The 27,729-nt window shown below is 38.0% G+C and overlaps 2 protein-coding genes across 2 annotated transcripts in view; both read left to right on the top strand.

Moving 5' to 3' along the window:
* LOC117819188 (homeobox protein orthopedia B-like) overlaps positions 1-6,657 on the top strand; it is an 81,333-nt gene extending 74,676 nt beyond the window's left edge. The window contains exons 4-5 of the transcript XR_004632474.1: positions 6,111-6,215; positions 6,353-6,657. The gene's annotated coding sequence lies outside the window, so the exon portion shown is untranslated. The remainder of the gene's footprint in view (positions 1-6,110; positions 6,216-6,352) is intronic.
* A 4,750-nt stretch (positions 6,658-11,407) lies between these two features.
* Positions 11,408-22,476, top strand: LOC117819190 (corticotropin-releasing factor-binding protein-like). The gene is made up of 7 exons (XM_034692438.1): positions 11,408-11,514; positions 11,651-11,738; positions 12,580-12,737; positions 14,533-14,743; positions 15,921-16,075; positions 20,346-20,466; positions 21,941-22,476. The coding sequence occupies exons 1-7, from the start codon at positions 11,434-11,436 to the stop codon at positions 22,093-22,095; spliced, it is 969 nt and encodes a 322-aa protein (XP_034548329.1). The 5' UTR covers positions 11,408-11,433; the 3' UTR covers positions 22,096-22,476.
* Positions 22,477-27,729: the final 5,253 nt, after the last annotated feature.

Here is a 27,729-nt window from a genome sequence, read left to right as displayed (position 1 = left end):
CATGTCCTTTAATTGCCACTCTGTCAGGACTAGGTTCAAGAACAAAACAAAATGCTTAAAACTACATGTTTTATACAAAACAAGACAAAAATAAATTAGACAAAAAGGCAAAAAAAAGTATCTAACTTTCAGAATTTCTCAGGATCACACCTTGGTATCATCAGCTCTTCCACAAATCTGTCCCTTTGACAAAGATAAACCGCACTTTATATAACTTCACACTATTGATACATGTTTTCCTTTGTTCATACCTGTTCTTCAATAAAATCCTTATTAGTTTGGGTAGCAAGGAAGTATTTGCTTTATTTATTTGTAGTGTAGTTATAAGATCAGCTAGGTCACAACATTTTACAGCATGTAAATAAATGAACACGGCGTCTTTGCCTGCTGGGGTAACACCAGTCATTCTCATTGTCCTCCTTCCCTTTCCTCCTTTTTTCTTCTGTGTGAGGATGCAGAGGTGTGTGTGTGTGTGTGTGTGTGTGTGTGTGTGTGTGTGTGTGTGTGTGTTTGTGTGTGTGTGAGTAGACAGTCAGGGGCAAAGCTCTGTCAGGACACAATGGACAACAACAAAAGAACTAATTAGCAATCAATTACCGACGTGTTTCTGTCCTGCACCTTTTATCAGTTAGTGTGTGGAGCAGGTTACCACTCAGCATGCACCATTCACACACACACATACACACACCACCTGCTGCCTATGTATGTTTCTTCTGCGATGGATTCTGATTACTGCAGGGATGTATGTGGTCACCTAGTGATGCGTGGTTTAATGCAAGAGAATGTTACCTCCCATTTTTGAGTTAAAGGTGAAAAATCTTCAAATTAACCCAATTTAGACCTCTAAAAGAAGCTGCATTTCACTGTGTCTGCACCTCAGAGTGTAAAAGATAGTTGTTCATTAGCCTCATCTGTGCCAATCAGTCTCTTAACTCTCCTTTTTATGTATCCTATTGCTTCTGTCCTTTTGCTGTGGTGTCTTAAGTGGATTTAAGTTTAGACTGAGGAGGTACATTTCTTGCATTCAAGAATTTTCAAGCCACAACTTCATAAAAACAACAAAGACTAAGTAGATTTAGCTAATCTGGGCATGTGGCATGCTCATTTAAGCACCTCCCTCTCCACTGTTGTGTTACACAAACATACACACAAGCACAAATACGCACACATGCACACACACACTGACATCTGGGGGGAAAGTGTGCCGTGAGGAGGCTGCGAGTGCCTCTCATGATAACAACTCTGCATCTCAACAACCTGCATCCATCATCATCAACACTAACATCTGCTCAGAGCCTCAGCCTTAAATCTCTTTCTACACCCCCCTCACTCCAATCCTTTACCCCACTCTCTCTCTACCCCCTCTCTCTTTTTCTCACTCTCCTTTTTCGTCTTCTTCTGTTCTGTCCATCTTTCTCTCCTGAGGAAGCCGCCTCATCTGCCAGATTTCTAACCACTCTGCTTACGGTGCTTTGACTCTCATCCAAATTGCCTCATCTAAAGAATACATGTGGATGTGTTTTCTGTTTCAACCATCCTTAAAATCAATATTTAATGATGATGTTATCAGTGCTTTTATGTTTAATTTAGCCAGAGTGTCAGTATGAATGAGACACTGTCAGCTTTATGGCGTCAGGCATTTATTTTCTGTTAATGGCTTCTCCTGGCTGTACACAAACCAAAACCCTGAGGATTTCTGATGGATTTGTCTGCTTCAATTCTGCTCATGCATGTATTCACCACCATGTACATGTCTACCTGTAAACACACACACACACACACACACACACACACACACACACACACACACACACACACACACACAGAAAGTGTAGTTAAATACATATAAATTTGAAAATGTATCAAATGCTGCTACTAAATGCCATGAATGCTGGACATGGTGGGACATTTTTGCGCCACAAAGATACAGAGATATTGTCTGTATTGTCTCACATCAGTTTGATCTCAAAATGCAATCAATCAAAGCATCTGTTTCCTTCAAAACAAACAGCACTGTGCCGTTTTGACATTTTCCAAATCCATGGCAATTATTTCACCTCCTCTGCTCTGGGAGCCAACATTGTTGAGAGGCAATAATCATGCTAGTTTTCTCAGTCATTTTTCTCCCAATAACAAGCAATTTTTAATCCAATTAGGAGCGCTAACGTGAGAGGCATAATACCACGGCCCCTGGGACACATGAGAGAATATGCAGGACATTTATCCCGACAGTCAATATTGGATTTCTCACTGAGCAGCTGTGCCTGCTCTTGCTGACATTCTCCACCTCTGCACAGTGATCCGTCCTGATTAAACACGCTTTTCTACTTTATCAACTATCATTACATGACCTGGTCATGCATGGCCACGGAAACAAGGAGTGGAAAAGTTTACACGCCTCATGGTGGGGTTTCCCTCCTGCACTTTTTCATTGAGTTTAACTGTTAAGTGAAAGATGATCTATCACATGGCTCATTTCTGGATTTTAAAAGGTATTTAATTGGCATATAGTTGTGTGTTGGTATTCCCCAAAAACTTTCCTCATTTAGACTGGCAGGTTAGATGTCATCTCAGGTGTTGTACCTGTAATCAGGTGGCTGAACTAGTTTTTCACAACACTATAGTTGTTTGAGTGGAAAAGTCAGTAGTTTTCCCACTTTATTTCCTCATTCAGGTCCCCTGATTTTAATGGACTTTTATTTATAGGAATGTCTTTTTTTGCTCCATATGTCTTGTTGGAGTTCTTCATGCAATTCATGCACCTGTGATTGGTTTAATAATATCTAGTTTTGTGTGCAACAGTTCTGGATAAGAAAGAGCCGTCAGTAGCTGCTTTGAAGCCGACAGCAGCCAAACACTGCCACCTGCTGGCCACTGTTGAGAAGATCACCCTGCTCTACAAAGATGTTTTTATTCATTTATTCACTTATTTATTTATTTATCTAAAAATATTAGACAGATGGTCAATAGATTTTTCTCTCATCTCGGTATCACTTAATGAAATAGGTCTGTTAACTCTGCAGAGACTCGTACAATTATGGTTCCATCAGAACGCAGCTAATAAAAAGCAGAAAATGCATGAAAAAGGAGGACTGCTGTTTATAGCTGATTGCAGTCGATACATTTATGCAGCGCACTGAATCATTGTCATTGAGTGCATTGATTATGTGAGCTAATCAATGTTTATTAGGCTGGATGAGACTGGCCAGACCACAGTGGAGGCTGAATGATGAAGGAACACATTTACAGAGTGTCACAGGCCCACCCACCAGACCTGAGCAGCTTCAGAGTACAAGGAAACTTCAACAATAACACTTGAAACTGTATGTTGAAGGGTCAGGATGCTGTTTAAATATTCATACTGAGTTTATAAGAGCAGTCAGGAATGAACTGAAGGAAACTGGTTGAACCAAAAATCTTAAATATAGTAGCAAAGTCCAACCTTTTCTTAACCCTTTTGTTATGTTGCGGGTCAATTTGACCCATTTTAATTTCCTAAATATTTTTTAAAAATGTTAAAAGTAGTTTTTCAGTATGAAACTTCTTCTGTTTGCCTTAATTAGCATAATTGACATATAAAATAAAAATGGTTAATTTCACGTATTTGCAACCCCCCTACATCTTTATATTACATTGATACTGGTTGTGGGTCAATTTGACCCCGCAGTCAAAGTGGAGGCTAAAATGGGCCAGAAGTTTCAAATAGTAATGGTTTCTTTGCAACTCTGCCCATTTTAGGTAATACATGCCTTCCAATCCTGCTAAATACAGCATAAAAATCTGGGCAGCATGTGACAGAAGAGGTGTATACTTAATTTAACAACATTACTTCATAAAAATAAAACATTTCAAAATGTAAAATAAAATAAAAATAAATCTGTGTCATGTAAAACTATTTTATTTATATTTAGGGCTTTCCAATGCACATTTAAAAAAGCTCTAACATGAATTTTCATGAACGAGTGAGTTATCCTCATTGAACTGTGAGAATTAAAGAACACCATTGCACTAAATATTGATTTAAATAGTTTGTAATGGAGTTAATAATGAGATTTAAAAAATGTGTATTGGGATTTTTTTTGGATTCTGACACTTTTGGATAATTAAATATGCCCCGGGTCAAATTGACCCAGGAACATTATTTCTGTTTCTCAGAAATAAGCATAACAGGGGGGTTAAATGGCCCAGAGTTTTGGCAAACTATCATTAGCTTTGGGTGGGAAGCTCAAATGACATTGTAAAGGCAGGCTGCTCATATAAATACAGTCTATGATGCTGCTGTGTTTCAGGTTTCAAGGCTGTTTTACGAATATAGTCTGACAAATATAGTTTCACCACTTTAGATAGATTAGCAACTGGTAAGACAATGAAAATCTGCATAGATCAGTCAATATTTCAAAATAAAACAACACTTTTGACAACCTGTTGGTTAGCTAACATTTAGCGTTAGCATTCAACCTCTTGACTTTCACAGCTGTTGGCTAGGAAACAGCTAAAGGCTAACAGAGTTTGATAGTGTTATACTTTACAATACAAAAAGCACACAGTTTTAGCCAACATTAATGTTAGCCATGAAATTGTTAGTGCTATCTGTTATCTGAGGATAGCTAATGGATTATACAATATTTTGCTTTAATTTAAAATATGGTCTGCCCTTTTCATATTAAACAGTATCATTTCAGTTTCTAACAAATCAGTGAAATAATCAGATTCCCTTCTACCAAACTGGGCATGGTGTTAAAGGAAAATGTCTGCTTTGTTAATATTGTGGGTTTCCCAAGATTAAAATATTTTATGCAACAACAAAACAAGTAGCCAACTCCTATCTTTAACTATTGAGGTACCTGCTCCATGTGCGACACAGATATTTTTTTCCTATTTTTTTAGGCCCAGGTACATCAGTCAATCCTCATGTCAACAGCTCCAGTTGCTTCTTGGCTCCACCTACTACAAGACCTAGGGTCAGCTGAACCTGTTTGCACGGTGTACCAAGTTGGCCAATAGATGCTTCAGGAGGGAACTGTCATAGATTAAAGTGCCAGACTGAAGACAATTCGCAAAGAAAGATTTGATGCCCTGCTGTTCTTATACAGGCGAATGGAGGTTGTCTCTGCCTGAAATTGAGAGAATAAGTTCAGAGACATGAGAAGAAATGACACAGAGAAGCCACTTAAGACTTTTTACAATAAAAGTGAGCCTGAAGAATTAAAGTATTTTGCCATGAAGTTAGAAATTGCTCCTAAATTATTAACCAATGAAATGCTGACCTGACTGTGCTTACGCAGGTTTTCTAGTGTTGAAATAATCTCCTATTTGTTTACATTTGACCCCTGTGGCAAACCTGTTCATGCACAGATGAGTTGTGTCACTTGGGTAATAAATGTTTGACAGAAAAAGTCATCTTATAAGAGAGTATGCTCAATATTATCTCTTTTAAATTTCAATTAATTCTGTCTTGTGTTTTTGTAGACCAAGGTCACGTCAATCAGGGGTTGGGATCAGGCTTCACTGAGTTAGTAATGAGTGAGCTATGAGAACACAAACAGGAATGTAACCTGATGACTTCTTTTAAATTACACCAACTGTCTTTTTGGAGTGTAGTTTTAAGCAGTCTTTGTATTCCCTTAGCTGTTATGTGAAATTTTTTCCTCTTCATTTTGATAATGTCACTCTGTCTGATGGTGTTTCTTGGGAAAAGAGGTCCCCTGCTGCTCCAGAACAGTTATTCCACAGTGCAGTCTGTAATTATACTATAATAGAGAATTATTCTAAGCATCTGCATGCACCATCAATCATCGATGCAGACTTTGTCAATGTTTTTTCATTACTGGGAAAAACTCTTAAAATAAGTTATTTTGGGCATTTGCGATGGCACAAGCAGAATACCTTTTAACAATTTGAATATATTCTTTAATTTTTTTAATTAGCCAAATCTAAATTGGTCCACAGCATAAATAAAGTATTTCTGATTCTGATTCTGATTAGTAGTGAATCAAAACCAAATCAAGAGCTTTTTTATCTAAAGGTTTATTTTGTACATGCTGATTTGCTTTTTACTTTGATACACAGTATGTATGACTGACCTACAAAAGCTTCATTTATCCTGACAGCCAAATGCACGAGATAAAACACTTTCTAGGAAGAAAGCAAACCAAACAAACACGCTGGCATCAGATGGGAGTCACCAGGCCTCCCCTGAAGAACTGCGCTGGAAGGTAATTAAAAGAAGAGTGTGTTATCCATCGCTCCTCATTAATGCACTCTGAATTAACCACTTTCAGGGGAGAGGAATGGGGAGGAGGAGACGTGGAAGAAAATCTATGCAGGCTTTAAAGTCATCTCTCTCTGTCAGGTCGGTCCAAACGGGGAGGGTCGGCTCATTACGGCCCCCGCAGGAGATGAATGGGTCAGTCAGGCAGTGAGGAGAGCCGGGCTGGACCGCTGCGTTGATGGACAGATCCACACAAGGAGTCTGTGTGAGTGTGAGGGGGGCAACACACAGTGTACGACAAAGCAAAAATACTTAGCTGTTTGTGCCATCTGTGCTGGGGAGCAGGTGTGCAGAAGGAGGTTACATGCTGGGATACGAAGCAAGGTTAAGACAGTAACGTCTGGACTCCACAATCAATGTGATTTAACTCGGAGCACGTGGAGAGAAAGCTGGAACATCTGGACAGCTGAGACCATCATCACACTCACACACACACACAAAGACACACACACACACACACACACACACACACACACACACACACACACACACACACACACACACACACACACACACAAACACACAGCAAGCCTTACATTTTTCAGCTGCATGTTTATTAGTTTATTATATGAATCACACTAACTAGAAATATGGGAAGAAGTTCCCAAACTGGCCAGCAGATGGTGCTATTGGTTGTCTTGTTGAGACAGAGGCTGCTGGCGAAGTTATTTTAGTAATGTGGATGTGGCCTTTTTACCAATTAATTTAATTTCATGACATATCTTCATTTTATTTATATTATTTGCAAACATTGGAGAAAAAGTCTTTGCCAACTTTTTTGCAGGAAAAACAGGGTATTTCAGATGATAAAATGTGCATGTGTTTGTGTTTTCTATTTCACACATTAGTTGAACATTTTTTATTGCTTTCCTTATTACTCATGTGGTTTGATGTTGATTCATTTTGGCTGCAGATTTATTTATTTTTAATCCAAAGTGCAAAGGAAGTTCATGTCAGGGCTGCTGCAGGATGTTAGTTCATTTATTGATGATTTCCAGTGAAAGTGTAGGGGATTTGGGCTGTTATATGGGGTTAGATATGATTAGATTATCCCAGATTAGATGACTAACTGTGTGAATAGGCTGGAATAATATGAATTGATATATCTGCTCATCGTTTAGAGCAGTCTAACAAGACTGTAGGCTTCATTGTTCATTAAAAGCTATTGATTCATCTAATAAATTAGATTTGAACCATTAAAGTATGAATCACAGCACCACATCACGGACATGGCAGCCTTTTTTGAAAACGCTGAGGGGCAGCACATACATAAACAGACACACAGACTGTGTAGCATTTGGCTAATAATTTCCTTTTCCTCTGTCGTCATAAGTATTAGCAGAGCACACTTTCACAGCTAGACTCTGTCTAATGTGTCAGGACATCTTCCCAGCACACACACTTTGTGAGAGGACTGGTCATAGCAATGAATACTCTCTGTTTGATGAAAGTAACGCACCTTGAATAGGTCAGCAGCTTGAGACAACAACAAACTGAAATTATATTTCATTAAATTCATCATCCTTTGGTCATTTTTGGTTTGTGGTTTGGTGTTTGGCGTCATAGTCCTTCAGCACTAGAGAAGAAAATGTCAGTTATTATTAGATAAGGATAATTGCGGGGCAGATTTTCAGAATAAAAGATGACAGAACGATCATCATCTCCTATACTCATCCAGTCTGAGTTTGACCTTTTAGCAACGGCACAGTGGATATACAAATAGTCTCACTTAAATGAATTTGAGTATGTCACTACAAACCAAATTACATCACAGCCTCTACGCACTAACTCTGTTTAGCTCTTAGCTCTGCTGTGTCTGCTTCTGTGTAGTTCATTATGACTCTTTCTTGTTATTAGTATATGTTTTGTTTAAAGACTGTTATTACTTTATGCTTTGACTATGTAGATACTTCCAAGTGAGACATTTTGTTTCTCAGTGTTTCTCTGGTTTTCCTTATTTGCCATCTCAACATTTCTGTGAACAATTTTTCACTCTTAAGTTTAAAAAGAAAGGGATGGTCTCAGAAATATACAACCTCATTCTTGACCATTGTGATCAGTCCAACACTAGAACTAGACTGGCTTGGCAGGCAGAGTTGGGACTTCATCTAAGTGAGGAGTGGTGGGAGGATGTTGTGAGAGGGATGCGTACTGTTGCCTTTTGTGCACATCTTACTCTCATTCTCCCAATCCTCCTTCTGTTGCACAGTGATTACAGGATTCTGTATCCTTTTTAAAACTTGAAAAAATGAAATAACACTCTAAGAGGAAACACTGACAAGTTCTTTCACAAATGGCAACCCTTTCTTTCACATGTTAGAGATCTGCAGACTCTGCTGGACTAAGAGGTGTCTTATTTCTTTCATCATTGTTGTATTCCTACATTTGTGTGCGTTAATTTCTCCTGCTGAGCTGGGCTAGGGAGGAAGGGGTTATTTTTCTTTTTGAGTTCTGGGACTGGTTTATCTATATTGTAAATGTGCAGGTAATTCTGTATCTATGGACCTCTACAAGTATATAATTATGCACATGTATGCACCTTGTTTCTCCTGATAGGAGTGTCGTTTTCCCAGTCACATTGTTGTGTTTGTTTTCCTTTCTTCCGTTTAAATGAAAAACTAAAAAATGTAAACTTGTACGCAAATTACAATGTCATTGAATTTTGCTCAATAAACAGAACTGGCAAAAAAATATGCTTTGACTATGTGATTGGGTGTCAATAGCAGAAAATAACCCAGGTGGTAAATGGACTTGTACTTATACAGCGCTTTTCTAGTCTTTCTGACCACTCAAAGCGCTTTTACATTACTCGTCACCCATTCATGCCCATTCACTCACTGATGGTAAAGGCTGCCATGTAGTGAGGGATCATCAATGTGAGCTAATGTCATTCACTCAACTGAGCCCTCAGTTCACACACCTCTGAGGAGGGAGCAATTGAGGGCTCAGTTTCTTGCTCAAGGACACTTCGGCATGTGACTGCCAGAGCTGGGATTGAATTGCCAACCTTCCGATTAATAGAGGACCAACCCTACCCACTGAGCCACAGTCGCCCAGTGGTCAAGTACTTTACTGACTTTATAGCCTCCGGGAGCAAGGGACAACTTTTTGGGGCATTGTTTTTGATTGGATGAAGAAGTGGATGAGAAGCAAGATGGAGCTGAGATAAAAAGGTTACATCTAAGATCAGATTGTGAGCTACACTTACATGCAGATGTATGAATTAATTTTAGCCAAATTGTCAGATGAACTCAAGTGATACAGGGTTGCAATACACCCAATACACTCCCCCCTCTTTTCCTCTCCCCCATGGACTGCTTTCATGTGCACAATCAAAGTCTACTCAAGCTTTAGTGGACTACAATGCTCTGATGGGACACCCCCATATCAAAAGTATTTGGCTGTTGATGCATCTGTGAATAGAGATAAAGTATTGCCTGAAACAAAGTTTGGGTATTATAAATTCATCTGAACACAAACATGCAAGGAAAGACACCACCGTTTGAATTCATTAGTCATACAGCATCATTAAAAGTTATGTAAAAGACCTGCCGAACTTTAGTACTTTAGGAAAACTATCTTTTGTTTTGTTTGTTTATGTGAAAATATTTTTGTGCTACCAAGAAACTGGTAACCGTGTTTTCCCTACTGAATACAAGGATAGAAAAATGGTATCAATGTGATGATCGAGTTTGTCCATTGAACACAGTGAAGGGTATGCACATCTAGAAAAAATGTTTACAAGTGCTGGACTCCTGCCTTGAGTTTGCTGATTGGACTTACACATCAGTCGATCAATGAATCAGTCAGTTTTAATAAAAAGGCCAAATCATAGCAAACATTATTTTGTGTCACTTTACATTCAGAGCAGGTCTACTCTTGGCTAAGTATTCACAGAGATGCAACATTAATCCAGTGTCGAGAATAACCTCCCTTTCACAAAAGAAATCTTGATAAAAACCAAACTCGTTGGTGGACAGCCATCTGCCGCTGCTGGCTGGCATGAAGATAACTATTAGAGTGAATCAGAAGTTGAAGAATAAAGCAGAGTGAAGTCCATATCCAAGTCCAATTCATATACACAAGGAAAGTTTACAACAGAGGAAGAAGAGGAAACAAGCACTATGATAAACTTTTAAGAAGGCTTTTCCATTTGCTCTGATGCAAAGATACAGTAGATGTTAGGGTGAGGTCACAGGGGTTTGATGCAAAAACCTGAAAGATTTAGCCAAATTGGCTCCTCACTCAGGAACACTGCAGACTCATATCGTCATGAAGGTCAGGTATGATACTCCTGCTAATGAGGACTGAGTCTAGCTCACTGCAGGGTACAGGTCAGTGTTTGAATTGGTTTTTTTCCTGTATCTTAAGCCTTTAGTCCTTTACTAAACAAGCAGATACCTGTGCCTTAGTCAGAAATGCCTGTGAATGTCACTTGAGTATCTTATTTAACAAGTTTGTTGGACAGGTAAGGTTTAATTAATTCAGGTACCGTTACCACTAATGTAAAGAATAGTGGAAGTTTCCAGTTAGGTTTATTCTTCTTCTGGCCACATGTGCAAAGGCAACTCTAACTATAAATATGTAAAAGTATTACATAGTGTAACATGTATACTGACGATAGACTGTCGCCTATATTCCTATATACGTACAGTCAATGTTATTAACACATTTCATGTAATGATAATTGATCAGATATGAAATATGTTGCACATGTCATGAATTTACATTTGCTTTAAAGTAAGGGAGAAGACTATTTTAAACTACAACTTTTAATGAATAAGCTAATTAATAGAAAGTTAGATAACTTTTTTCTAGCATTAAATGTCATAACATAAGAGACAATGCATCATGTATTTGTCTGTAATACAGTAAGACCCTATGTTTGTACAGTGATTGATCCAATAAGTCAGATCTTATCGCATGGATTCCTGCTAAAAAACAAACATACTTGCTGATGATGAGCTTACACAGCTGAGTGTGTACTGGTATCCTGATACTGTATGAATGTCATATTTTCACATGATTTCTCCTCTCTATGTGTTCAGTGACCCCCTCATGTAGGCCTGCCTGTGTGTCTGTGCTGCTATATAAGCTGGCTGCTCTCAGGCAGCTCAGTTATTCTCGTCAGCTTCAGAAAGCAACAAGAAACGCTCTTCATCATGTCCGTGTCTCTGCGCGCACAGATCTTCCTCTTCCTCATCTCTCTCTCATCACGGACGGGACTCAGCCGATACATTGAGGTGAGAGTTTGCTTAGTAAATCAATAATTCCACTTTCCTTTCGGTTTAAGGCAGGTTAACCTAGAGTCGTCAAAGTTTTAGCGAGTGCAGCCAGAAGCTAACATTTGACGTTTATCTTTGTGTTGTTTTCATTCAGGACATCGAAGCTTCAGACGGATTATTTTCTCTGCTCAGTCTGGAACAGAAGAGAGAATCAGAGGACTTTGTTTTCCGCCGACCCCTCAGTAAGTGCTGCAGTAAAGAAAGGATTTATTCAGCAGCTGACTGTGCATACATCCAACAACAAGTAAACACTTAACAGGATTTAAATGATGAACTTTTGACATGTCATAGAGTTAATTGCAGCTGTACGTAATCACTTTATTAATCGTGTCCTATATGCTGATCGATCATAACGATGTACCTTGCACCTGCATCCATTTCCTCCTAATAATAACACAATGACATGTTAGAAGTGTTAAAGAAAAGAACATAGAGTGCTTTTTAAAAACTTAAAGATAATTTTGCTCTTTATGAACATGAAAGATAACTCCACATTCAACATTTTATAAAATGTGTGATGTATTAACATCAAGTGACTTTTTCTGCTGTTTGACCATGAAATCTAATTACCAACACACTTCGAACCCTTGTGAAATATAAACATGTATTATACCCCCTTGTCTATCAGTGCTAAAAAAAAAATACCTGTTATTGACCCCGAAATATTAAAAGTAAAGACGTCTTATTGAATTTTAAATCTAATTTTGCTCCTGCATTGTTCATCAAAAACTTAAAATATAAGCCTTTTTTCAGCCATTAACCCCTTTTTGTATATACGTAAAAAATTAAATTTTTTTAAAAAAAAACCTAGACTCTCTTAGTAACCTGTTGGTGAACATTTTCTCTTCGGAAAAAAAGTAATATTTAAATTATTGTAATGTTAATGTAATGTTTTCTACTGAAACATAGTGGTAGTTAAATTTTTAAAAACAGACAGCACAAATTAAGTTTTCTTTTTGTCCAGTGGTCAAAGTGAACGTGTTTTGAAAATTTTAAAAAAAGTTAAATTTTTGTGTTTTTAAGGATGTTTAGACATGCTAGCCACCGAGGGCCAGTTCACTTTCGTGGCGTCTCAAGCTGAGCTGGCCTGCGCCATTTTCGTCATCGCTGAGCCCACTGAGGTCATCAGCCTGGAGCTGTCTGACGTCAACATCGACTGCAGCGCCGGAGACTTTATAAAGGTTGGCTCCACTCACCGAAAACAGCACCCACACTCAATCAACGCCCTCCGCAAGTGGGAGACAGGAAGTTGAACCCTGAATTCTATTTCATCTTCTGGTGTTGATTCAAATAGAGCAAAACAGGGTTAACAGCGTTTAAGGGCCAAACACCAAACTGGATATTCTCTGCATTGGTCACATTACCCTGAGCAAGTGTGGGAAGAGGAGGCTTTAGTTCTGAAGCCAAGCCTGCCAGTTACATCCATGTTTTGAGCCGTGTGGGCCAAAGTGGGGACAGGAATAGCGGCGAGAAAGAGGGACAAGTTAACTTCATCACATTAACTCAGTTTACAGGGTTGTTACAGGTGTGACCTGCACAGTTCGGCCCTTTCAAAAGATGCTCAACAAACCAAACAGCATATATCTTTGCTCTTGTTTTATTATTAAACATGCCATCTTTATTAATATAATTTACAAGCTACTTATAGAAATTCATATTGGATTATGGTTTTAATTAACAATGATGCCAAATGCAGCAGTGTTGATGGTGCTGAAAATCATATTAAATTAATATCCTCAGAGAAGACACTTCAAGTTCCCATGAAATTAAACATTTTCTGTTTTATATCATGTACTTCTTGTCCTGGGTTTCTCATATACACCAGTATCTTGCCCATCAGTAACACATATAAACATCCCTCTGTAGATATCTTAAAAGGGTTTCAGAGTTTCTCATATCCTGGAGAACAGAAATGTTGTTGAATCATCCGGCACTCAGGGGCATAATCTAATTTAGCATGTAATGAAACGCTTTCTCTCATTGCTCTGTTTTTCCTCACAAAACACTGAGTCTTAGAGCCAGTTATCAGTCACTGTGTTTGGTCAAAATGTTCCACACTCAACTCTATTGGCTACTGTGAACAATAGAACTTAATCCCAAGGAAAACTCTAGCGCCAAATGATTCCAGAGTGAGGTGCAAAACAACAGAGCATGAATAAAAGTGAAATATGAAATGTGTAAATGTTCAATTCAAAAAGGACAGTGTCTTATAGATTAAGAGCAGCAGTACAATAAGATAAGTCAGTATAAAAGCACTCAAGCAGTTGTCTTTGATGCAATCATGACAAGTAATAAAAAACTTACGTGCACCAGATAGTGAATATTACGTGACAGCTCATGATATCAAACTAATCGTACATCATATTAATAAAAAATAATAAAATTATATAGCACATGATAGTGAAAATCAGTGTGAAGCCCCCATACTAAGATCCTATTTTGAAAGGAAAGTCATGGAAATGCTGACTTAAAAAGGCAAACTCGTCTTGGAGAGATTATAATATTGTTTTGTTTTACGTGCCCCACATACAGAGATCTACAGTCCTCGTTGCAGGGGTACCCGGTTCGATTCCCGGTTGACCATTTCCTGCATGTCTTCCCCTGCTCTCTACTCCCCACATTTCCTGTCTCTCTTAAGCTGTCCTATACAATAAAGGCAAAAAGGCAAAAAATGTAACTTTAAAAAAAAAATAGTCAGCTACCATCCAGCTTATCAGCTGCTACTTGCTACTATTCAACCTTTAAATAGTACCAGTGATGTTTACTCAATACCTTGTTTGTGTCTTAGTGGATTATGTTTAACACTTTACTGATATTTCCCTTCAAGAAATAGGACAAATATGCAGTTAAATGTGAATATTGTGCAGGTGAAATCATGGCTGAATAAATGAAGAACCTCTTCCGTGTTTTCATTGTATATTTTAAAGATGAAAAGCTTGCATGCTTTACTCCATATCCTGTATCTTTGTCCTCCAGATGTTTGACGGCTGGGTGCTGAAAGGGGAGAAGTTCCCCAGCAGGCAGGACCACCCACTCCCTCTGCACCAGCGCTACACAGACTACTGCTCCTCCACAGGACAAGGAGCCTCCAGCCACTCCTCACAGAACGTTGCCATGGTCTTTTTCCGCATTCACAACGCTGACAGAGGCTTCACCCTCACTGTCAAAAAGTTACACAACCCCTTCCGTGAGTCCTGTTGAATGTCCTTGTTACTTGAGTGCTACAAAAATGTAACAGCAAAGTGGAAAGAAAGAAAGAAATATAGTTGAGGTCTGGATTATAAATCAGATTAGAGTGAGCACCAGACCTGTGTGCATGCATCTGTGTTTTTCCTGGTCATTTGCGCTTGGAGGAGCATTCATAAAGGCCGAGAGCGACAGGTTGAGATTGTATGAGAGGGATGCACCTGTTATCCTGCTGCTTGACAAAGACGATTTTAACACTGTGTCAAGAAACACAACAATCCCAGTGTTGCTGTTAGACAAAGATGGACAAGGAAAAGGCATCAGCACACAAAAAAAGGAGGTTTGACTAAAACAACAACATAAATCTCAGGATAGTGTGTGAGGTTTATGCAAATATTTACTATTTGCTGCAGCTGCTAGCTGTTTTATTCAGACTACACAAACAAATGCAAATCTCTGTACTATGATACATGCCTAAACAAGCAAACGGAAAACATGTTGTGTTCCTGATAAAGTTTAGATTTCTTACCAAATAATAAACTGCTATTTCACAGGATTAAGACAAGATAGAGTACAATATCTTTCTGTGATTGGCAGTTTTGAAAAAAACAGATTTATTTATATTCTTTCTGCTCTGCAAGGAAAATGATACACATCTACTGTTTGCAATAATTAGAAGTCAAAAATCCACTCTTGAAATTTTGTAAAACTTGCAAAACAAAGAACACTGCATGATATAAATCCTCTCCTCAGCTTGGATCAGGATGCTTTTTTTCCACGAAAATGTATCCAAATGAACAACATGCCCGCAGGACTGAAGTGTTCCGACTCCTGTTGGTGCCTGTCGCGTCTACCATACTGTTATCAATTCAAATTTCATTATTTTCTTATCTCTGTCATCAAAACTGGGATTGAATTTCCATGCTCAGGCCTAATTGTGTCCCCTCCCTGCAGTCAGCCTTGATTATGTCCAATTTGTGACATGAGGTGTCAGTAATGAGTTTCTCTGCTGATGGGGAACTGTTAATTTCAAACCTCTTCCTTCTGTGTTTGTGTGTGTGCCTGCGTGTGTGTGTGTGTGTGTGTGTCTGATTCTGTGTCTGTGTGTGTGTGTGTGTGTGTGTGTGTGTGTGTGTGTGTGTGTGTGTGTGTGTGTGTGTGTGTGTGTGTGTGTAAAGCCTGTAACATCATGTCCCAGAGTCCAGAGGGCAGCTTCACCATGGTGATGCCACACCAGCGCAGGAACTGCAGCTTCTCCATCATCTACCCAGTGGAGATCCGACTGACGGAGCTGAGCCTGGGGCAGGCCAAAAGCAATGAGCTCAACCCACAGGTGAGACACTGGGACATCCTGTTTTCTGAGAAAAGAAGACATCTCTCCTGCTCTAATTCAATTCTTCCTTACATTAACAAAGAAATGTTGCACTGTGACAGAATGATATTACTTTAAAGAGACAGTGACCCCCAGTTTGATCATCTTAGCCCTAAACTAAGTGTATTTGACACACTGTTTTGGAGAAGGAGAATTGTAAATCCAGTAATGTTTCAGCTCACTATTACAGTCAGTCAGCCTCCTCGAAAGCCAGTTCCATTTACCAAAGCATGAACCTTAATCAAAGCAGAAGCTGTTCAAGACCTCTGAAACGCTGCCAATATCCCATTTGTTTTGGCAATTCACAAAGGCTGCTGCGGTACTCTGCTTCCCCTTGTTAGACAAATAAATGGCCAATCAGACAGTACTAGGCATAGTTTCAAACAGGATGTCACATTTGTGTTTTTTCAACTAACTAACTAGACACATGAAAACCTAAAGGAATGATGCGGCCATACAGGTTGCTTTAAGTTATTTGAAGTTGAATAAAGTAACAATTACAGTTTGATTGTTGGGTTGTAGTACTTGTGTCATTTGGACCATTTTCATCGTCATCATACAATCACAGGTTTATAGAAAGTCTGTATTTAGAAATAGTTATGACAAAAGGCTAAATTAAAAGGTTCTTTGATATTTTAAACAAATTCAGCAAAACTTGAATTGAATTGGAACATAACTTTAACTTTCACTTAAGGAGTGGTTCAAATTACTTTGGGAGGATTGAGATTGACATACTGACAATAAACTAATTGTGCAGCAGGAAGCATCTCACATTCCTCCTATGAACCAGTTGCATGTGAACTATCAGCATTAAGTCTAATAAAGTGCAGTATGAATTGTATCAAATTTCGGATCTGACTCTTGGCAAGAAACATAATAGATATTTTTTTACGAAATTCAAATTTTTTGGCTTGTACAAACAAGCTAATATGGGTGCAGATTTTGCCCAGTGGTGAAGTTGCATACTCATATAACAAGCAGCCTGGGTTCAATTCCAGCCTGCAGCCCCTCTCCTGCAAGTAATTACCCCACTCTCTCTCCTGGTCTCCTACTCTTTCCACGGTCCTGTCCTTTCTAAATAAAGGTATGAAAATATAACTGAAAAACAAGCCAATGTTTTCCATCACTTGGATATTTTAGAAGTAGTCTTTGGATAAACACAGGAAGTGAATTCCTCTGAATATTATCATGGAAAATAATTCAGGGTTGTCAAGAGTGGTCCAAAATCAATGTTCTGTTTGGCAGACAGTAAGCAGACCCACACTGGTGTTATGAGAGATTCTGCTCGTCAGTTTCCTGCTCCGACAGGTGCTACACAGCTTGATTAGAATTACAGGAAAACGTCTCATGAGGCAAAGTGAAAATGCCTGTGTGTTTGTAAGAAGGTAATGTCGGAGCTGCGCAATAAGCTACCCTCATGTGCACAGCAGAGCATTAGAGGTCACAGATTTCCGGAAATGTTTCCCTATTACAGTTATTTAAGCAATATCACACGGTAGGTAGTGCTGTTATTCTGTATATTATCATGGCTGTGACGGTTTATGCACAAGAAGACAGGGCAATAAACACAGCCGTGCTAATAGTCAGCACAGCAGCACAACCTCAAGTGTAACAGAGCCTCATAAGACAGTTGTAGCAAACAGTGATAGGCACTAAAAAGTATTTTTTTAAGAAATGATCTGGTATGATCCCTATCATAACTAGCTCTGCAACTTATCAGAGTTGGCAACAGGACTGTTGCAAAGCAATACAAACATTATCCTGCATCCTTCCTACTTTGTTTATGTCAACATGTTACCAGCTGTTCTGTTTTAGATACATTTATCTTTGTATTTCAATTATAATGCAACTTGGGAAATAGGAGTCTGTGAACAGTTGCTTTGGAGCATGTGTATTTCCAGGAACCAGCTGTAGTGTTTAATAATGTTATAACTTGGCTAACAAAATAACTTGATGTATTAAATATGTTTAAATGGATGGGCAGAAAAACCTCAATTCAAAACATTGAAGCACCTATAATTAATATTGTTATAATAACCAATGTCATGTCAATGCAAATGAATAGTGCTTAAGCTTTACAGAATGAGGTCCTGAATCTGCTGCTCTTCTCTGAGAGTTTCAGCTTGTGATCTCAGACCCACAGCTCACTGTCATCGCTCTCACATAACAGTTTCTTTTACCCATTGCAGTTCTTGAAATCCAATGTACACGATCTAACCAGCATCAAACAGCAAACAGACATGGTCTATGGCAGTGTTTGCCTTTAAAAGAACCAGATATATTTTCTAAGGAACTGGAGAAGCCCAAAATAGAAGAAAAAGAGAGTGAATATTGAAACAAGACAGCTCTGATTGCAAACATTTAGCATTTTAAAGATTATATCTCTATACAGTCATGTGTTTTTGCTAACTAAAGAGGAATTTATTATTACTACTACTACTCCAAACATATTTAAAAAATAATATTGGGTGCCCTGGTATACAAAGTTGAGCAGCAAGAAGAAATCAGACACAGTGACAGTCTTGGTGAGTAATACTAATAAGACTTCTGTCTCTACTATAACCAGTTTCAACTAATAGTTAAAGTTTAACTCGTACCAGAGGACATTTCATGTCTCATAAATCATACTTGCACAGCTGCAAAATGTGAATTTAAAATGCGACCTCAAAAAACAGAACAAAAGGCAAACTGAATCATAACAATATTTAAAATGTGGAAATGTATTCAAATACTTTAAATGGCTGAAAGCTAGTTATTTACTTGAAATAAGAAACACCACATGAAATCCAAGACCCTGTTAGTTAGAGAATGTTGATTTAAGACAGAACAAAACACGATGACTCCTGAAGATGTTGGCAGCGGGTCTTACACTGGCTGCCAGGTACTGACATTATGTAAAACTGGAAGAACAGGGCCAAATATAACAAACTGACATTTCTGCGTGTTGTTACAGGACACTTGAGAGTTTTCCAAAGTCTGTTGTTAGAACTTCATAGGTGATTTGAGAAGTTTGGTGCACTCTGTGTCTGTGTATAATCTTACTTTATTTAAAGATTATGTGATAGAAGAGAAGATAGAAAACAGGATGAACAGGGAAGGTGATCTTGAGCCAGCTTTAGCCCCATATTATGAATAATATTTCTCGGAGCAAAATAATGTCAGGTTTAAGATTCTGCAACAGGAAGATTTATCTCTTATGAATATTGATGTGTTTCTGGAAAACAAACTTGGATCTACATTAAGAGGAGGATTAAGACAGGCTCGTGAATTACTGAGAAACAATAGTGACTGCTGTCTTTCCCACAGAGCATTGTCTGCTGAAAAATCAAACTAAAGAAATAAATGTCCACCACTAAAAAGAAAATGTAAGTTATTTTCAACTCCTGTTTCGAGGTGTTGATTCAACGTTTACGCGTGTTCCGACCAGACTTCATTGGGAAAGCTGTTTCTGTCACAAGATTTGTCACAAATTCACACATCTTGTATTCATTGCAGCTAAAATGATCGTATTACAGTGCATCACAGTCACCAATGGAAATTAATGAATTAATCCAGCTGGAATGGATCACACAACCTTCGGCACACGGCTGATTCAGGAAATGGATTACCAATTGTTCCTTAAGCACTTCTCAGTCTGACACACTTTTTTGTTTAAGAGTCAAAAAAGAGAAAGGAATGTTAAGACAATAATTAATGCTGTATTATTTGGTATTTTGTCAGCACTTGAGGGGCAGAAATTAGAGACTCATGTTTAAGTAATTAGAAATGAATGACTGGTTTGTAGGCTACTGTTTGGCCACTCACTTGATGAGCAGGAGAGTGATCAATGGGATCAATGAACTGATTTTCATGAGCCAATCACCACCTAATAATGCATCAATATAGGATCTCCAAGTGTGTTTTCTTTTAACTCATCATTATTAATAACTATCCAGTCTTCCTTCCGGAACTCTAAGAGAAGTTTTTCTGAATTAAAAGATAAACTGTATTACATTTTTTGTTATTTTCATCAACTCATTCAATGCTGACAAATAATATGAAACCTTCATTTTGAAACCTAAAATTTCCCAATTCTTTCATCTCTAATAGAAATGACTACATTTTCATTGCTTTATTTTGCATGAACATCTTTTCATTATATTGTTATTTCCATGTGCCACTTACATTAAATATTGTATACAAACCTCATTAACCTCACTCATCAGAATACTGTGCTGATTATGCCTCACAGAGACAGGTGTGGTCGGGCTGTTCGGGGTCAGGTGACTATGTGGAGCTGCTGGGGGGGAATGGGGTGGACACCTCTAAGATGTTCCCTGTCGCTGACCTCTGTTTCTCCCTCACTGGGCTCGGTGAGTCTCAGACCCTCATCCAGTTTATCTCCTGTGTGAATATCTGTGAATTTAACTCTAACATCAGCTTTACATCAGGACGATATAGAAATTGGAAATATCAGTCTTCTGATATCATGGAACACAGCTCACTATATGTGCTGACAAAAACGTCAACTTTAATTTCCTATCAAATTTTGATCAAAATATTATTGAACACTAATTTACAGAAAGAAGTATCTCATGCTGTGGTGAGGGCTGCTCAGAATATGTTTCCAATCAGAAAAGTGCCATTAGCAGATGTCGTCTGGGGACCAGAAGCTTCTGCAAGGCCATACGCGGTCTTCTCTTGCAGACTCTTCTGGGCCCCCCTGTAGAGACAGATGTCCATGCAGGCTGATTCCGGTCAGGCCAATTATAACAGTACTTCTAGTATGGAGCAGGTTGAATACGGTAAGTGGTGCACCTGTGTGGCATTTGTATTTGATATATAAGAAAATGTGAAAACAATATAGATGTTCGACAAGTGAAAAGGTAAAAAAAATGCAGTTGAGGGGCAGAAAAGAGAGTCAAAGAATAATCAGGCATAACTGGAGCAGAAATCCAAACCAATAAAAACACGGATGGGAAAACATGAGGGAAATCCAAGTTAGTTGTGGCATATTAAGGCAGTGGTTCCGAAAAGTGGGGGTCAGGACTCCCTGGGGGTCGCAGGACTCTAAGGGGGGGTCAAAAGATCCCTTCCAAAAAAAAAATACAATTTAGAATAATTTTGAATAGCACGTTTTTCTATTGCTATTAAAATATATACAAAAAATGTTGCAAAATTTGAGATAAAACAATGCAGATAAGAAATGTCATAGTTTTTTTTTTTTTCATTGTTGATCTCTTGAAATCATTGAAATTGAAATTACTTTGCTTCTTGCCTTTTAGAATTACAAAGAAATATCAAGGTTCTATTAGTTCTTGTATGCTGATGTGAGCAATGTTTTACAACCTCAAGACAACAGTGGTCACGAGTCAGTACATGGCCATCTGAAGAGTAGTTCACGGTGCAAATGGGATGTGTTTGCTACTGAATGCAATACATTGCAAACATTTGTGTATCATGTTAAATTCAAGCTCCTGTGAAGAAGCTGTTCTGATTCTGGCGCCCTCTGTGGTAAAAGCTGAAAGATGTGTCTCTGCGCTGATTTTGTCTTGTACATGTGTAAGTAGTGTCCTCTGACAGAAAAGTCTGCTCCTTTTTTTTATGTCAAACCAGCAACCCACTCCAAATGTATGACCCATTTTTGCATGGAAAATGTTTAAAAGGCTCCTTAAGCTGCTTTCAATTCAAATCACTCATCTGACAACGACCCCACAGCAGGTTTAAATGGCACTCAAGATAACTCCAAAGAAATCAATAAAATAATCTTTCAAAAGCTGGCTATAAAACAGAAATGCTCTTTATGTGTACCTGTGTACAGCATCTCTTTTCTCTTTGGCACTCCAGCTCAGATGAAGATTGGTTGTGATAACTCAGTGGTGAGGCTGGTGTCCAGTGGGAACTATATCAACCATGTTTCCTTCCAGTACCGACTACTGGAACAGCACGAGCTGCCCAAGACCCCAGAGAACAGCCTGAATAACTTCTGCACTATGGACTGAGATCACACACTGAGTCAGACTCACACACATGCACACACACTATCATGTTATCCATCTCGCTGTAAATACACCAGTTTGACAAATAGCGTAATCAAATATTTTGTATTGTTTTTTTCCAAATATTTGATCTAGTGTTTAATTATGTAAGCTTTGATCAGAGTATATTTATGTGAAGAACTGTTGATGAGGATGGATTTAAATGTTTTCTTTTTAGCAGTTTGTCAAGAAAACTTGTGATGCATTATTTTTCTTGGCAGGAGTATTAATATCAAACCTTCTATCTACTGATCTTGGTTTATATCAAGAGGTTTTACACATCAGCTGTTTCTCCTGTTTATATGGCCCTGACAACTTAAAAATAAATATGACTTGCATGATAAAGCATCTATTTGAATGTCCTGATTTCTTATTTACTCTGTATTTATGAGTCTCTTTCTATTTCAATATCTTTACTTGGTTTTACTCGTATACCACAGCAGGATTCATCCATTTTACTCATTTAACTTCATTACTTTTTACCAACAGGAAAAGGGGTCATGTTTGTAGACTAGTCCAGCAGTAAATGCAATACATGATGTCCTTGTTTGGTTCTGGGTTTTAAATGCTTATCAAACAGGCAGTAGATTACATTTTTGGCATTACTTTGTCCCTGGTGCGAGGAGATTAGTTGCATCAATGTGGTTAAATCCTACAAACTTCACTATGTTACAGTAACACCATGGTTAGCATGCAGCTCAAACCACCAAGAACAGCCTCATAAAGCTGCTAACTTACCTTTTGATCCAGGGAAGGAAACCCACACTTTAAAATAAAGACAAAGACAAATCTAATGTTGGAGCTAATGCTTGCATTATGATCAACGATGATGTCATTGATGAACCCAGTAATAAGACATGTTTGTACATGTACAAGTTGAATGTGTATGTTTAATCCAGTGTATAAATATGTCCTTGGCAATCAGCATTAAGCACTGACTCATGCATTTCTCTTATTTATAATCCATATATTTATAATCCAATCTGTTCCAGAGGCAAACTCTGAAGCAGCTTTCATAGTGGCTGATTATTGCTCAAGATCATAATTAAAGTCTGAATACTGAGAGCTCAGAAAAACACATTATGATGTTCTAAAATAGGTTTGACTGGGACCCCTCTCTCTATCTCTGACTGTTTAGCCCTAATCTTCTTCATACTGTACATTTGTGGATCCTCGGTGTGAATAAATGTGCAGCTCTTTAATGGGATTATCCCACAAGCCTCAGTGCTCTTATCCCCCTCGACATCCCTTCAACTGGCTTGCTTTTGATCTTCTCCTTACGTGGAATTAATCTCAAACCTGCTCAGCCATGATGATTCAATTAACCAGCGGATGTCTTTTTTTCGCTCGATGTGTTGCAGTTTTCAGTCTTCATTAGACGATGGAACACACTTTGGATGCCATCGAAAGGGATAAGGTCTGATTATTTGTTTTGTGAAAGTGGGCACAGCAGTCTTTAGTGTTCTCTGATCGTCGACTGGTAATAAGGCTGTCACTTGTTGGGATGAAAGAGTCACAAGTCTTTAGGCATGAGATGTGACTGTGAACAGAACAGGGGTGTGTCCAGAGAGGGGGTTAGAGATTGCATGGGATCCCCTTGAAATCTGATTGGCCACCCCAGGAGCCACCCCAAAATCCCAAACTATGATTGGCTTTTTGCCTTGTCGGTGGCGGACTTTACATTGGAATTAACTATTTGAATTGTGTTGCAGCCATAGACTGTAAATGATATATATAGTTTATGGTTGCAACAGGATGCTAGTAGTTTTTTGCATTTAAATGTAACACATTTTATTTTGCAGCTTAGCGTGTAGGAGAGGAATCTGCACAATGTCTCACTGTCAAAAAGGCATTCATATCTTTGAATTTTGCCTTTGGATTAACATATTTTGGAGAATTAAACTTAGAAGATTGAAATGTTGTCATAACTTTCAAAGTTAAATATACACAAGAACATAGGATCTTTATCATAACTCAATGCTAGTAATATAGTAGTAGATTTGATTGGTGGAGACAGAAATGGTTAATGAATTATATTAATATGTGTGTCTAGAATCTAGAAGAATGGTTTCTGAATATCAGTTGAATTACAAATGAGTCTATTGTATCAGCAGTGAATCATCAATAAGTGGCTCTAATGGTACTACTTTTAGCCATCTACAAGCTTGTAAGGATTTGCAAACAGACAAGCTTTTATAATCTTTAGAGCACATCCATCAAAGCAGGGATTACTTCATGTCATGGTAAGTTCAGCCAGAAAAATCAGGCACCAGGATCCTTTTCCCTGACACCTTGGCAAAAGTTTGAAGTTTGAGCAACTTTCACACAAAGGCACACTTATTCTTTCAACACATGCTCCACATTGCTCAACATTAAGCTTCAAGTTTGAATGTGAGCTTAGAAGTGCTGTTATGCCTCTTTGGAGAGTACTAAATCATGCTACTTCACAAATAAACATCTGCAACTGACCCTAGGGTAAATATATCACAGCCAATTAAATACAGTACACTGTTTAAACTCTTCATGTGTGATATACATGTAAGATATGTCAGTGTGTTCGGATTTATAACCTGCAATATAGCTGTGATGTACTGCAATGTCATAAGAGAGTTTGCAGGAGTTACACAAACTATTCCTGCATACATCAGTTTGGTCCTGCTCAATTTAAGGACAACAGTGCATTGCAATAGTACGGTATTTCTCAATTGCTAAAACACTAAACCCTATTGTCTGAACCAGATTCCTTAGCGGCCTGAACCCATGTATTGAATCAGTCACTCTTTTGGCAAAACCATAAGCACTTTTCACCTGTTAGACACAACTTGCAAACACATTCTCACTCACTAAAACACATGTTGCACTGTGATGCACTTGTGTTGCATAATGGAAAGCACAGGTATCAATAGTTACATACATTGGAAGCACAGGAGTCACAGCTTCAACACAACCACTCAAAACTGATCACACTTGTGGCTAATGATGTGAGGAAACCAATATAAGCCAGTTCAGAGCGCACTAGTTGTTGAAGGTTGTACATATGGACAGAAATAATTTGAGAGGCAGAGTGTGTAAGAGGTGGTCGAGGAGGAAGAGGAGGGGAGCAAAATCGTTAAAGACAAAGAACAGTAACTTCTGATGAAATAAACCATGTTGTTCTCGTTTATATTTGTTTTTATTGTTATTGTATACAGCTGCTAAATTCAAAGAGGATTTTTTTTTAGCCTACTGTGAACAATAAACATTATTTCTAAAGCTTCATGTCCTGAGCATTGTTTTTTTTTGTAGTGTGTAATGACTGCTTAGTATTGTTTTAATTTTGATTGACTTTGGGTATGATCTGACAACGTTGTTTGGTTTTGCAGGAAGAGTCAGAGGTTTGGTAAATGTAGTTTGAAAATTGGGTTTTGTGCTTATAGTGTTGAGAAAAGCATGGTGGATGTCAAGAAATGTGTTTTAGCAATTGAGAAATACTGTAATCATTGACTTCCATGAGTGCTGTGAACTGTGGTGAATGCAGTTTGCATACAGCCATAGAGAAGCTGTATTGTTAAACTGGAGTGACTGTATAATGGTTCAGATGATTTGTTCTACGTTTAATTCAGCAGACAGCATTTCATTTCAAGACTGTCTGAACAGAGGACCCAAAGTTTATATACATGTAGTGTGTTACAAACCTCTTTGAATAGACATCAGATCTTATACTCTGCTTGGTGTGACCTGGATTCTGCACTTTCAGTGCACAGCAGGTCACTCTGGGATTTCTCTGCAATGACTTATTTTTCAAAATAAATGTATCATTGCATCATATGATCCAATCCAAATATGACCCCTGACAGTTTGTACACTCTGATAAACTGATCCCTAATACATCCATGAAATAAAGTTGAAGGTGTTAATACTGGAATCATATGGGCCACAAAAAATAACCTCACATCTTGCATAACAACTTGTGAATTGTCAAAGATCATCAATGCTTTTGAAATAAGTCATTCATACACATATGACATGTGATACAATGCAACAAACAACATTTTTTATAATAATTTAAAGTTGATATGCTGATGTAAAACACAAAAACTACTAATGTGCACATATAAAAAAGGACTCATCATCATCATCATCATCATCATCATCATGGACCATCAGAAACAGCTTTTTATATTTTCTTTCTGATAATGTCTTCAAAACATCCTAATTTCTCCTACACTGCCCTCTACTGCCTGCTTTTATCAACTACACACAACATGATGCACCACCTACCAATCAAGCTGTTTTTGAGGGTCCCACCCATTCCTCCTGAAAGTAAAGTTCCAATATGAATTATGTTCCTGTATGAACTATTTTTTGCTTTGTTTATGTTTTATTAATTTATTTTTTGTAATGGGCCAAAGGACATCCTTGCTTGCTTCTTACTGTCACACCTGTGGCAGAATCAGTGACATACAATATGAGCAAAAGTCATCAACAGGTCAAATGTATTTTTAAAGAAATTAAAATGAACTATGTAAAACTATTTGTTATCTGATATATGTGACATCTGAACTTATATGATCTGTGACATCTGCAAGTAAGTATTGAATACAAGTAGTTATGCCCACCAGGTTTTCTTTTTGTGCAGGCATCTCTCAAAGATTCCCAAATATTTTTCTGAACATCAAAACCATCTACACTTCTGCACTGGTTTCGCAGAAAATTCAGATTTTTCAATGAAAAGACAGTAGAAGTGAGAATGTTAAGCTCTGTTGCACATATCACTCCTCATGCATCACTTAGTTATCAGATTTTCAGCAACTGCAGAAACAGACGGAAAAATGTTCCATCATTTTAATATTAAATGTGTGACAGGAGATATAGAACAGATTAGACATTGTGATCATACGACTTGCAAAGGCTGTGATATGTTTTATTAATTCAACTGTAAACATTATCTAGAAAGATTAGAACCACACAGCTATGTAAAACCCACAGGTATTCGTATAACACATTTAATACAAAAGTGTAAGCTTATGGGCTTCACAATGTAGAGTTTTAAACAGAGGGGCATGCCTCATACATGACAAAAAGAAGAAGACACTTGATCTGTAAAACAGTCAAGGTGAGATAATACAAAGCAGATACAGTAAGATAAAACAAAGTACAATTAAACAGAGAAAGTAAGTAAGTTAAATTATTACTACCTCTGTAAAAACAAGGAATCATTGTTACACAAAGGTTTTACCTCTTAAACACATACTTTTTACCTAACAAATAAAATGTTATGGTCTGTTAATGTAAATTCACCTTACCAACTTATCAGGGGTTGAACAGCAGTCTTGATCATGGGGGAAAGTCATAGCTGGTGCAGGTGGCAGGGTTTACACTCCAGCAGGTGAAACGTTGTAACCCATACACTGCAAGCAGAGGAGATTACAAAACATTGATAACTGTAGTCAAAATAACTGCAATTTCCACATGTATTTCTGTGCTCACTGGTGTCTCATCTGCTCTTACCTGCTGATAGCTCCAAATAGATGAAAGTCAAAGATACACACAGCCTCGTTTTGAGTTTTTGATCAAATAGAAAAGTGCAATAACCAGATCTCTAAGGTCAACTTTTGC

The sequence above is a fragment of the Notolabrus celidotus genome, chromosome 9, assembly GCF_009762535.1.
Source record: "Notolabrus celidotus isolate fNotCel1 chromosome 9, fNotCel1.pri, whole genome shotgun sequence".
Taxonomy (NCBI): domain Eukaryota; kingdom Metazoa; phylum Chordata; class Actinopteri; order Labriformes; family Labridae; genus Notolabrus; species Notolabrus celidotus.
The sequence above is the reverse complement of the archived record's forward strand: the minus strand, read 5'-3'. Positions and strand labels throughout refer to the sequence as shown.